Source organism: Epinephelus moara, chromosome 23 (genome assembly GCF_006386435.1).
Source record: "Epinephelus moara isolate mb chromosome 23, YSFRI_EMoa_1.0, whole genome shotgun sequence".
In the NCBI taxonomy this organism is placed as follows: domain Eukaryota; kingdom Metazoa; phylum Chordata; class Actinopteri; order Perciformes; family Serranidae; genus Epinephelus; species Epinephelus moara.
In genome coordinates, this window is record NC_065528.1 from 8,964,981 (window position 1) to 8,979,275 (window position 14,295).

General features: G+C 39.7%; 1 protein-coding gene across 5 annotated transcripts in view; it reads left to right on the top strand.

The window, feature by feature from the left end:
• The window catches only part of sbf1 (SET binding factor 1), an 84,924-nt gene that overhangs the window by 42,355 nt on the left and 28,274 nt on the right, over positions 1 to 14,295 (top strand). For 3 of the 5 annotated variants that reach the window (XM_050036712.1, XM_050036714.1, XM_050036715.1), the window contains 6 exons: positions 323 to 352; positions 3,643 to 3,748; positions 4,149 to 4,281; positions 4,442 to 4,550; positions 6,777 to 6,890; positions 13,844 to 13,921. In XM_050036712.1, the coding sequence (XP_049892669.1) occupies positions 323 to 352; positions 3,643 to 3,748; positions 4,149 to 4,281; positions 4,442 to 4,550; positions 6,777 to 6,890; positions 13,844 to 13,921 (570 nt within the window). The remainder of the gene's footprint in view (positions 1 to 322; positions 353 to 3,642; positions 3,749 to 4,148; positions 4,282 to 4,441; positions 4,551 to 6,776; positions 6,891 to 13,843; positions 13,922 to 14,295) is intronic. The other 2 variants (XM_050036713.1, XM_050036716.1) reach the window with 1 other exon arrangement.

Sequence of the window (14,295 nt, forward strand, 5' to 3'; positions counted from 1 at the left end):
TGTTGTTGCTCTCTGTGAGTTTATTTTGAGTTAGGAGAAGAACGACATAATGAATCATCTGTTGCTGTTATTGCGCTGCCGGATGCTAAATGATGGCTCTACTTTGTTTTGCACGTGTGTCTCTCATGTCTAATGTTGCACTCATCCTATATTTTTACACACCGCCATCCTGCAGTTCATGTTTACGATGTTATTGTTTGTGCCGCTTACTTGTTTTGCCATGCTGATACATTACTGTCATATTGTTGTTAAGTTTGGGCACTCTGTGCCCTCACTCCTGTTGTTTCTAACCTGTGTCTTATCCTGCTGTGTGCTCGTGTAGCCGGGCCAGGAGGAGAGAGAGGAGAGTTTGGTACGCCGGCCTGACTTTATTCTCCCCTCGTCACCAATCAGCTCCGAGCTTTCTCTGCTTCCTTTTCTCCACCCATTCCCCTCAGCCAATCCATGCACGCCTCCTGTGGCAGAAGAACAAATCAAAATGCTTTTATCCAGACTCAATATGTGACCAACAACTGATCATTTCAAATTAAGTACACATCTAATATAAGCCTCTCAAAATTTTACCATAGAGTCAATATAAAGATTAGATAGTTTTAGATAAATGTATAAGTCAGGGTTGTCCCTTCAACCTGGAGATCATATTTTTTTAAGCAGTAGATTAATATTTAATAAATGGTTTATAGCACACCATAATGCAGTTGTATTCAGCTATAAAGGCATTTAACTGTATATTAATGTACAATGTTTGTCAGCACTTATAAGTTCTCCTATGAAGACATACAATTGTAATTAAATTCGTAGGCATTCACTATCTGCTTATACAGCAGGCTCCACTTCTGGTGCCCACAGGAGGAGTTACAGTTATTGACAAATGCGTTAAAGGTATACTGTGCAGGAAGTGTCTGTCACTGTTTGTTAATACAACATTTAAACCTGGCCCCTCCTCCCTTCACTGCTTGCACACACACACACACACACACACACACACACACACACACACACACACACACACACACACACTGCAAGCTGCTCATTGTAGTAGTCTGACTCACCAGATGCCATTGGCCGGCTATTTAGGTCGGCATTCTCCCTTTCTTGCACTATCTGTGTGTTTGGGTTTTCAAAATCCCCTTTACTACAGGAAAAACAAAAACAACCTCTAAGCTAACAACCTACCACTGAAAATGGCAAGTTTTGATGGAGATTAGGATCGTGCAATGAGACATACCTGCTTTGTTCTTTCTGGGAATTGTTGTAAATGTCTACAATGAATAAAACAACTTGTGAACGCACCTTTGAAAAGCCCAGACTCTTTGGCCAGTTGGAGTTGATTTGCCAGAGGTTTTTACTCTGTCAGTGGCAATCGGCAGTTACTGACTTCACAAATATACCGATCCAGTCCATTTCACACAAGCTTCTGTGACATTGTGGCAATAATGTTCTGCAACAGCCACATACGGCCAGAATTTGTTGTAATGGAAAAGCTGATACTTTAGCAAGCTTTCCAAGTTGATCGCCATTACCTATGGCCAACGCTACGTCGCTCTTCATCCCCATCCTCTCCTTCAGTGCTCACCAGTAAGGTTAAATTAAAAGTCAGCTCCAGATTTACTTTGTCCGCTTGGCGTTTTGCCACGCTCTGTTCACGCCTTTTCGGCACTGTGTCCGCAATTCTCGTAGCTTCCTCTTGGATACATGTTGCTGCTACCTGGTCACTACCTTTCTATAAAGTTGCGAGCTCATCTGAGCCCTGTTATCGGCTCATGGAAACACACAAACATGAACTTCCTGACCACAGCAAAATAAAACAGTAGATGCAGAAGACAGAGTATCTGCAGATGAATATATCGCTACACACTTCTAGGGGGTCATAAGTGATTGTGAGGGAGTCCTTTTGTATGAGACCATACAATGTTTTTTAAGAAAATCCTGCAGAGTATACCTTTAATAAACAGTTTTATCGGCTTACGACTAGATTTTTTTGTGCTATACACTATTTTTTTTACATGTTTATACGCTGCTTGTAAATGGGGACTTTTAAAAAGGTGTTGCCTAGTGAATAGTTTCACACCCTCAGTTAGTTTCCTACTCCAGTGAGCATCAGAAGTTAGTAACAAAGCCTGTTGCCGTCCAGTTATGAGAAGTCATTTATAACAGTGATGAAGATGATACACCATAGCCATGCAGATATTAGAAAAAATTATGCACACCTCCAGCCTGTCAGAATTAAGTATTCCCTCAGTGCATGTATGTAGCAAATTAACATTTGCATATCTGCCCCTTATTATCAAACCTCAAAAGCCAAATGATGAATTGAACACATCTGATGATCAGTTGTTGGATCACAGTATTGCATCGCTAACAGCTCGCCTGTGGTTGCTGATGCTATTTCTGCTGCAGCTGCAGAGAGCATGAAATAATGCTGCACTTTGCCCTCCCAGCTGCACACATCCATACTGACTGGGTACATTTGAGCCACTTCAGGTGAAGCTTTCTTTCGGAAACAAATTGCGAATCAAACTGGTTTGTGAACCCTGAAAGCCCTCTGGCAAGATTAAAATACAACTTGGATGTCTGCTGTTGCTCAAAACTGACCAGGTGTTGAAACAAATGCCCTCAAGTAATTTTGTTCTCTCCCTGCATTGAGTTATTGAATTGTGAATATCTGGAGAATTAACTGGATTGTTATTTTGCCCTTTGTTATGCAGCCCAAGTTGACATATGGAGGGCTTTTAAAGCATAATCTGAAATTTGATTTGTACGAATTACAAGTAAGGAGAATGTGTCATGTAAATCAAAAATCCAGTAGTCGTGTGATCTTGCCTCAAACTTCCTCATGTTGTGCTTCAGTACTTAGTTATGCTGTATTATTGTGCTGTGTATTGATTTGTATTTTTTCACTCTATATCACCCCCATTCCCGCTATATGCTCGTTATTCAAACTACATGCAAGTCGATTTTTATTGGCTGTATCTTCTGTCTGGAGCTCAGTAGATGTTCAGTTTTCAAAGTCAGCACTATCTGTAATGAAGGACATAGTCATTAGACAAAGTGTAGTGCATATCAGAGATCTTAAATTTCCTCCCTGTTATAAGTTGCATCTCTGTTGTTTACCATTTTTAAGAAAGACACTTTGTTTAAGCCTTTTAACAGACTGCAGGTCAGATCAGATTCTACAGTTTTAAAGGTTAATGTTTTCCCAGGACATGCTTCATGGCCCCAAATGAATCATCCATACAGATTCACCCTGATCAATCTCCTTTGCTCACATTCAACCGCAGTGGAAAAATCGCCTGCGCATGACACCTGCCATGTCGCTGGGATTTCTCTCTCCCATAAAGGCTCATTGACGCAGTGGTGCCGGTGTTGTTTTACAGTAAGGTCGTTGGCATGGAGTCCTGCCCAGCTCCATTCATGTCCCGATCAGCTGGAATGGCTTGTGTTTTATTTGTGATGTACCTGCTAAGCTTCTGGGATTCTCTGTCTCTCTGCTGCTGACTCACGCTGCTCACTGGACACGCACAACTGTGATTTAACCACGCTGTCAAACCCCTGATTTTCTCGGAAACACCATTCTTCTTTGGTTTTCCCACCTCCCCGTTAAATCCCTCTTTTCTCTCCCCCGTCCTTGTCAATCTGTAGAGGACTATAACGTTAGGTGCTGGCGACCGGCAAGTTATCCAGACCCCCATCGATGACTCTCTTCCTGTCAGTGGCAGCAGCGTGGCCCAGCTCTTCAGGCAGCTTGGTATGGTTGATTATAATATGTGTTATTCTCTACACCTGCCCAATTTGAAATGTGGGTTTTTACAGATTGAAACTAAGTGAATCTAACTTTTTTGCTAAACATGATAAATGCAATGAATGAATCCTGATGGCAGTATTCCTGTCAAAGTTGGTCAACTCATTTTATAGCTGGAGATTTCTTCTCAAACAAATATCATATGACCGCTAGCAAAACCCAAAATGTTGTGTCCGTATTTAATCACAGTATTTATTGTTAGTATTATTATTATTATTATTATTATAATTTTTTTTATTTTAACTGGATAACTTACTCCATTATTATTGGTAGACCCTATGATTATGACTTTGTTTTGTGTCCTGGACTCCTTGTGATGGCTTGTCTCTGCTCTCTTCTCCCTCAGGTATAGTCAACGTGTTGTATCTGTTCTGTGCTGCCCTGACGGAACATAAGATCCTGTTCCTGTCCAGCAGCTACCAGAGACTAACAGACGCCTGCCGGGGATTGCTGGCCATCATGTTCCCCCTTAAATACAGGTGTGATCCCACTCCTCAGTCTCTCCATGCGGGATCTGTAGATCTTTCTCCGGGTTATATTTTAATTTCAGGACACATCTGATTGAATATCTAATGGGTGGAGCAGATTAAAGCGAGATGGGTATAGTGCTAAATCTCTTTCTGTTTGTGTCCCTTTAAGCTTCACCTATGTTCCCATCTTGCCTGGGAAGCTACTAGAGGTCCTGAGCACCCCAACCCCCTTCATCATCGGTGTCAATTCATTCTTTCGCTCGGAGACACAAGAACTGGTGGGTTCTCTTCACTATAATACAACACACCAGTGTGACAATGATATGATGTGTATATTTGGAAAATACAAAGACAGTTATTATTCTATTATTTCTGAGTTTAAAAAGCATCACACAGAGACAATCACGTGTTCACGCAGAGAGTAATAGACACCTGAGCCTGAAGCTTGTGGGCGTCGTTTTTCCTCTTCAAGTCTCGGTGCCAATTAAAGTCACATTTTAGGGAATAAGGACGCATTTTTACCATAGACTATAAAAAATAATGGATCGAGGCACCTGACTGAGAGCCCGAGAACACTATCTGCAGACAACCTGTCATCTAAAAAAGATGTTGTCCATCCGCCTGTCTATTTATTTGTTCTTGTGAACACAGAATCTCAAGAACACGTTGAGGGAATTTCCTCAAACTTGGCACAAACATCCACTTAGACTCAACAATAAACTGGTAAACTTTTTGTGGTGAAAGGTCAAGGTCACTGTGACCTAGCGTCCATCTCATTCTCATTCTCATGAACATGATGTGTCAAAAACGCCTTGAAGAGATTTCCTTATTATGCACAAATGTCAACTTCAAGTCAACAATGAACTGATGAGATTTTGGTGGTTAAAGATCAATGTGATCTTGCATCTGTTTTATTCTCTTGAATGAAACAGTACTCAAGGATGAACTAATTAGAATTTGGTAGTCAAAGGTCACTGTGACCTCACAAAAAAACAAACAAAAAAAAACGTTTTTGGCCTTGACATAGGAATTCATATGCTAATTATGACAATATTTCACACAAATGTCTAATGTGATAAAATGAGGAAGTGATGACATTTTATATCCAAAAGATCAGAAGTCAGCTTCACTGTGACATAATAATGTTCTGCAAAAACACCTTTCTGGACATCTTAGGAACAGAAGGGGAGACATTTGATCCGATACTGAAGTGGTGACACCAATCTTAAGTGTTCATCTTGAAACTTAACTGATTGTATAGATCTTCTGTGCTGTCGGGGGGAAGATGTGTGTGAAGCATCCATGTATTAGAAGTCATAGCTACTTTGCAGCAACATTTATATTTGAAGCATTGACAACTGTCATTTCTATATGTCTGGACAGACATGGATGTAAACTGCAACTTGAATGGTTAGTGGAGGCGTACAACTGCAAGGCAGTAATTCTAGCAATGTTAGATCTTAAAAATATCCTGATGAAGGGCTACGCTGTCTCTCATTCTCCATCATAATAGTTTTATGGGAGATTCTTGGCGGTGCCTTCTAAAAAGAGAATATGAGCCGACAGAAAACAACCAGGGATGCAGTCTGAAGCAGCAGAAAATGTTGGCACCACACAGCCAGCTGGGGGACAAAATGCCAACTACACACAATCCACCCTGTCAACAATAAACAAACAGCCAGAATGATTAAAAAACCCAGCGGGCATTGTGGGGAAGAAAGAGTGGCTGGAACAGCTGCTGCCAGAAATGTGATTAGATAGAAGAAATCTTAGTGTTAAAAGTTGAATGTATTGTTTCATAGTTTAATAAACCAGAATGACTTTCAAAATCAGACTATGAAGAAGCCCTGTAACAGTATACACTTACATATACCCTCAGCCTCTCTGACATGGACCTGAGTTTTGATTACGATGAAGAAAATGTTCAATGTAAACTCTCACTGACCCATTCAGCAATGGTTCATCTGTCTTTTAATAAACTGTCTTTCTTCGTAGATTCTCATACAGTACTCTTAAGAGTCTGTGCCAAGATAATTGATACCAATATACATGGCAATAATTACTGTCTAGATCTAACGATCAAAGAAAATGATCTGCTGTCTTATTAAAGCCTGATGAGAGTGTAATGAACCCTCCTGTTAGAGATGTCTGACCGTATGCTGCTGCGTGCCGCCCTGATGGAGCCATTGTCTCACATCACAACGAAACACTGTGTTTTGTACAGTAGTCATATGCCCTTTATCAATGTAGGAGCAGTGGTCAGGGTCAAGGGTCAGAGGTTATCATTTGGTCAGCCTTTCCTACCGTCTGCACTGAAACTTGACTGTGTGTGTTTTCTTGTTTGATGGTTAGGATCCCGTAATAAGCAGCTGTCGACAGAGACGACTTTGTTTCTGCGTTTGTCTTTCATTTGCTGTTATCAGCTTGTGTATCATGCTGCTGTGCTTTTATCAACAGGCTCTGAGGCAGAGATGAAAAGTGTGTTTGTATGTGTGTGTTTTCAGTTGGATGTGATCATCGCTGACCTGGACGGTGGCACAGTGACCATCCCCGAGTGTGTCCACATCTCCCTGCTGCCTGAACCACTCCTCCAGCAAACCCAGACTGTGCTCTCCATGGTAAGATCTGAAACTGAAACTCTGAACACATCCACGCTACACACTGTGAGTGAGTGCTGGGAAATCTCATTAACATCCAGTGGGTGGTTTCTACCAAGCGGTAAATTCCCCAGCGGTGCTTTATGGGTAGAGATGCCAGGAAGCTTTTGAGGCTTTCTTGGCATTTTCTTTTTTTTTCTTTCAGGTTGAATTTTGGGTTTGGTGTGATTGACTGTGAAAGTGAAAGTAAACATCAACCCTATATTCGCTCTTGTTTGGCGTTTTGTCTAGCCATATTTGCATTTTTCAGTGCTGTTTCTTTTGGATTCCTCCTGCTTACAGTCTGGCATTTTTCTTAAATCCCTGACCTCACCTGAGTGCTGTGGGGGTACATACCCATAATCATCCCGAGCACAGAAAATAAGAAAATCCAGGCAGAGGGCAGAGTCTCTTGAGGTCATGTATCTATATGTTATTAACTGTAATATGACGATGGTGTAAAACCACGTCTAGCAATGTATATGAAAAATAAAATAAACATATTACATACCTGTCTAGGTGGAAGAGGGACAATTCAGGATCAGTTTTGAATCATTTTAAATCCTGCACTTCTCTATCTGTTGAGCGACAGATCAAGGTTGTCTCATGGGTTTGCCCATGCTCACTTTCCTTTTTTTTTTTTTTTTTTCTTTGAAGATATTTTTTGCGTTTAATTGATAGGACAGCTAGGCGTGAAGGGGAGAGAGAGAGAGGGAATGACATGCAGCAAAGGGCCACAGGCTGGAGTCGAACCCGGGCCGCTGTGGCAACAGCCTTGTACATGGGGCGCCTGCTCTATCCACTAAGCCACCAATGCCCCCACTTTCCCTTTTAGCTCCTTTTTGTTCTGCGTTTGTTCTTTTTCTCTTTGCTGATCTTGCCCCAATATCAGCCATAATCAAAAAATAACATTCTCTAAAGAAGTATCTCCTCCTGCTTCCTTTGAATGGGCTAACGTACAACTAACTGCAAAACTTTGCCTGGGGAAATGTTAACATAAACTCTTCCGATGCATGCCTTAAATCATTTTGTCTGATTTAGCAGGGAATCGGATCCTGTGATCCCTTGCTTCTCGCTGATGGTCTTAAATTGAGACTGTTTTATAACAGTTAAAAACTCACTGTAGCTGCTATAAGTTAAACACATAAATAATAAGTTCAGTATTTTTAGATGTTTCTAAGAGATACAAAAAATTATTTAAAAGAAAAACCCATCCAAAATATTCTTTGTCTCTCAAAATGAAATTGTGTGAGTAACTTTGGATCAGCCCTTGTCCACCTGTCTGTTACATTCATCTGTCACATACAACATGTGTATTGTGACATCCTCCATCGTGTTCGGAAATCATTCACTGAGGATGACATGTTGCCCTTTCCTAAATTAATTTCCATGTTGTTTTTTTTATACAATTTCAAGTCATGACATTTACAAAATCGTTCTCGTTTCTATGTGTCATATTTTTGAATGGAATAGAAAATTTTAGTTGAAGGCGAATCTTTTGTGTTGTTATTTTGTGGTTTAGCTTGATTTTAGTTGAAGCTTGGAGCGATGATCCTACCAACTCAGCTGTTGTTATAACCATATCAACCTCACACACACACACACACACACACACACACACACACACACACACACACACACACACACAGTAAAGAACGTCCTATCAAGCGCAATTCCTGCCCTGCACTGTTGTGTTCATATCAAACACTTCAAATAATGCCAGCTCATATCAAGCACTTTACTGCATCCTGCAGTGTCAGCCCCTTCCAGTATGTTAGTGCCAGCCCATTCTGAGAAATGTTTTTTTTTTATCTGTGTGTAAACAAATGATTTTCCAGCTTCCTTATTCTCTTATTGATATCTGCAGAATGTATTAATTTCTTTCCTGCTTCCCTTTGTTGCTACTGTTTACTGTGTGCACGTTACATAACAAACGTGAGATGATACTGTAAAACAGTGGGATTAGTTGCCTCACGTATGCAGGTGCTGCAGGAAATTCCCCTCAGATTGCAGTCATGTGCAAAACTCAATAAGGAACAATGGGTGAATGCAGTGTATTATTCCAGGCTTGTTCTGAAATTTGTCTGTTTGATTCAATGTCTCAGATAGTTTTTATTGTCAAATAATTTTGACATAGGAATATTGGCAGTGCTCTACACTCACCTCTCACACTAATCTGCCAGCTGACGTGCACCTGCAGAGTTGTAAACAGTCTGCTGCACAAACAAGTTGTGATGACACTGTTGAATTATACAGCGCTCATAAAAAGTATTCACTCCCTTAAACTGTCATATGTTTTATTCTTTTACTGCATTAATAACAGTGGCTGTAATCTGGATTTAATGACACGGATTACAAAGACTAAGAGTCTACAGCCATGCTGGCAGCTCTGTGAGGCTGTATTTCAGCTATAATCTGACATCATCATGCTAACATTTAATAGAGATATTTCAGTCTGGACCACAATGGTCGACTGACTGACTGACTGACTGACTGACTGACATAGCCATCCTTAGAGACACGCTGCTAGCATGGTAAAAACAACTCTTCACTATCAAAGTGAAAATAAATCTCCACAAATGAATACAAAATACACAGAATACAAACTGTAACACAGAGAACATTCATTTTCCAGCAAGACAGCAGCCACAAACATAAAGCCAAAGCTAAACTGAAGTGAATTGGAAATTTGTTGTCAATTTGTCACTTAATGTCTCTATGCAACTTCATGGCACTTTTGTGCAATTTTGCAAGAACAATGAAGAGAAGTTGCAATGTCCACATTGTGCAAACCTGATACCGCCCGTCTACTTGGGCTGTACGACTGCAGAAACTCATTATTGTAAAACAGTAAAACGTTAAAGGTAAAATCAAGTGCTTGAGATAAGATCAAATCAGTTCAGGACAAACATTGTCCCTCCATCTTTATATGAAATGGATTGCTTCCAGTTATCTTAATTGCACTGATTCAGTTGTGGGAAAATCCTCGTAGCGTGTGTTATGATACCAAGTCATCCGTTCTGGATAATCTGGTTTGTTGTGATTGCAGTCACGTTTAATACAGGATGATTCACTTTATTTGATTTTTGTCCCAGCATGAAATGACTGATGAGTTTCTGGTAAAAGGTTGGCTCAGACCAGAGGGTAGTTTTCCCTCTGCTGGTTGCACAGGGTTGGAGTTTTTGGAAATGTGATGTCACTGAGGCAGAGGGTAGGATGTGTTTATTTGGCTGGAGCTGGCATCCACTGCTCTGTCTCAGCTCAGATATGCCAAGAGTGTATTTAGATGCTGCGAGGAGTCAAACACACTCTTCCCACGGACTCTTGTTTTGAAATATTTGTGCTAGAAGAAATGCATTGTCCTGTTTTTGTTACTTTAACAAAATAGAGGCTGAAGACACAGTCTCTACTTCTCTGCAGATGTCATGTAAAAAAGCTTCAATAAATTCTACAGTTGCAGTATGATGATATGCTGCATGATCTGCATAGATAAACAGCACTTTTTAATTTATGTCACAATTAACTGTCTCAAAATTTCCAGCATGTCCTGCAGTTAAATACGTGGTTTTACAAACTGCTATACAAAACATGGAAAATAATACTGGACAAATAATTGGAAGGTCTTATTTTGACTCTTTTTGACTTAGAAATAAAGATATTAAAGTCCCACTTATGGATGATTGTGGAAAGGCTATAAATGAATCTGCTATCTCTTCCCCTACGAATTATGTTTTTAAAGGGCATATTTTTAGACTTTTTATATCTGTGCGGATAGCCGTTGCTGGAGGCATTATGTTTTCAGGTTGTCTGTCCCATTCTTGTAAACACGATATCTCAAGAAAGACTTTGAATTTTGAATTTCTTCAGATTTCTCACAGGCATCCACTTGGACTCAGTAATGAACTAATTAGATTTTGGTGGTCATAGGTCAAAGGTCAGGGTCACTGTGACCTTGCATTAGTCTCATTCTCATGTATGCCATATGTCATGAAGGCCTTGAGGAAATTTCTTCAAATTTGGCACAAATGTCCACTTGGACTCAAGAATTAACTGATTAGAATTCGGTGTTCAAAGGTCAAGTTTGCTGTGACCTTACAAAACAAAACAAAGAGAACCTGTCATGTGTCTCTTGGAGCTGTATTTCATCTGAATGGTGAAATTATAGAAAATAACAAAAAAAGCACAAAAATAGCAGAATGGACTGATCTCAGGCATGCCCAACACCATGTCTGGCTCTGATCCTCAAACCAAAACAATGTCTTTGGCGTAATTTTTCTTACTGCATCCACTGTCTCACCTTTTCCTGTATTGGATCAATAGTTTATGTTCTGAAAATCCTTCACTCAGCTTCAACAGCATTCTACATCAGTCGTGTTAGTCATTAATACTCTCTCTACGTGTTTTCCTGCAGACACTGACTCTGCCCTCTGCCCTCTTATCTTCACACAGACATAATATGTAGCCACATTGTCACTGCATAACCTTGTGATGTGCTTCTTTTATCTTAATTGTATCCTTTTAATGGTTTTATTATCTTTAGTTTTTATCTATGCTGATGTCATTTGTGTCTTGAGAAAAAAGCTAATTAAAAGTGTGACAAGGTGACTTACTGCAAGAAAGTAAACCCTGATTTTGTCCCATGAATCCTATATGAATTATATTTATTATTATTTTATTTTATTATTGCGTCATGTCAAGGAGAGATTAGAGTGGTAAAACCTATGGTTATGGTGGGCATTGTTCTACTCATTTGAGGATCCAGTTTTACCGTCCCATTAAAAGTTCCAACAGCAGCTTTTTATGCCTCTGCGCTGCTGATAACCGTAGATGGAGGCATTATGTTTTCGGGTCGTCTGTCCATCCACTTTTCAACGTGATATCTCAAGAACACTTAAAGAGAATCTCTTCAAATTTGGCACAAACATCCACATTGACAGCAACTGAGTAGATTTTGGTGGTCAAAGGTCAAGGTCACTGTGACTTCATCTGTCTCATTCTTGTGAACATGATGGCTCAAGAACACATTGAGGGAATTCTTTTCAAATTTGGCACAAACGTTTACTTGAACAAAACAATGAACTGATGGGATTTTGGTGGTCAAAGGGCAAAGTCAGTGTGACTTTGCATCCATCTCATTCTTGTAAATGTGATAGCTCAAGGGTGCATTGAGGGAATTTCTTAAAATTTGGTACAAACATCAACTTGTACTCAAGTATAAAATGACAGGATGGGAACTGGTGATGCAACTTGACTGGTTCGTGGAGGCACACAGCTGTGAGGCGGTAATTTTGTTCCTTTCATCAGCTTTGTGTCACAGTGTCCTCAAGCAAGACACTGAACCTTAACCCACTGACTGGGGCATCTGCTAAATGCCTAAGATGACAAGACCCAAGACGAATTGATCTAATTATAAAGTGATTTTATTGTTGTGAAACACCCCACATGTTGTTGTGTCTCTGTGCTTTATGGCTTATAACCTGGAGACTCTTGTGTGTTGTGGTCCTTGCTCTGCATTAATGGAATAAGAGATAAAACAAGTCAAAGAGAAGTTCACTGGGTTATGGGTCTGTGTCCTTAGCCAGCAGGGTTGTGTGTGCGGACACCAGCACAGATTTATAAACTGGAGTATTTTGCAGGTTTCCACAGCAGGTTTAGTTTGTTAAATTGTTCTAAAATATTCCCCGGGGAAAGGTAGAAGCTGGCTGGGGTGAAGGCTGCGGGGACGATGATGCTGTAGATTGTTGGGCAGCAACCCTAAATCAGGGCTTAGCTGTTGTGCTCTCCTTACATTGAATGAATGTTCATAAAACAGCCTGAGACCAAAGGCTGTCTCCCCAAAGTATTATGTGTTAACAGTGTCTGTAGATTGGGCTCTGGATATGTGACTGCTGCTACTGTGTCTAACGCCATTTAATGAAAGGTGGAGTTAAATTATTTTGCTTTTCTAAAGTTAGACATAAAAAGCTCTAATCTTTCAATGAGTTTTTTTTTTTTATTGTTTCCACTTTTCTACAAGCTTTTGATCAAAAAGTATTTTTTAAAAAGACACATATCAGTTACGGTCTTTTTAAAAAAAATGCCTCCACTTGAAGGCCTCCAAAGCCAAGAACAATAACTGTAGTGAATCACAGATAAGTGTTTTTATGATTCTCTTATTTAGTCATAATGACATAATGATTACATTACGTAATCTTTGACATAATTTTTCTTTTTAAGTATATATATGTTTGTATATTAAAAAAAAGGAAAAAATAGGCCAACAGTCATACTGGAGGGGAGTAGTTCTTCACTGCTATAGCCACTATGGCCTAAAATAGGGGCTAAAGCTAATATTGTAAATGTTATAGCTCAGTTTGCCGGTTGTTTTCTCGAATAGTCATTGTTAGAAAATTATTACAAATGCATGTTACACTTTCCTTTAGATTTGCTTTGTCCAACAAATAGTTTAAACCCAAAGATATTCAGTTTACTGCCATGTATGACAAACAAAAGCATCAAATTATCACATCTGAGAAGTTGGAACCAGCAAATGTTTGGGTTTTTATGCTTAAAGAAATTAGGACATTCATCATTCATGTTTATCAATTAATTAATTGTTGCAACATTCTCCTAAAGTATAGTTATAGGTACTGTTTAATTGACAGGTGGTTTCCAATTAGTGCAGTGCATAAACAATACAGCAGTGTCAAGTTTGCTTAAAAATGTGGCAATCAAAACAAACATAACTGTATGGTTTCAAGAAAACAAAAGTCTTGTGGATTGCCACTTTACTAATTATGCAGTTCATCACATTGTGATTTGATCTCTGCTGTCAATAGAAATCACCAGATTTCTCTCAGGGTTTGACTCTGATGCAGCAGGAACAAGCTGCAGTAGAACGGCTGTGAGAGGGAGCTAAACGGTGATTGATGGTGGCTTCATGTTTGTTGTTGTAGGTTTTGGATCCAGAGCTAGAAGTGGCTGATCATGCCTTTCCCCCACTCTCCACACAACCCTCTGCACTCAAGATCCAGGTAAGAAAAACACTCTGCTATTAACCTGCAGCTTTGTTCTCAAAAAAGCAGGAAGTCTCATATTAATATTGAGGTTTTTATCATTAAGTCTTTTTACTACATGACTTGTGAGAAATAAACAAAATGAAAAAGATTTTTTTAGCTCTGGTCCTGGCACTTCTCCTGTAATTGTAGCCTGTAAAGTCAGTACAATGATGCATTCTGGGCACAGCATTAACTTCAAGAGGCAACACTTTTCAATTGACAGCATAATGAATTACTGCAATCCGAGATCTCACCAAAGTAAACTTTGTACAGCCAAACTGCTCATTCCCTCAACCAAAACAGTTGTCTAAAATGGCCAGATAAAGTGCAAAGTCTGTACACTCTTACTG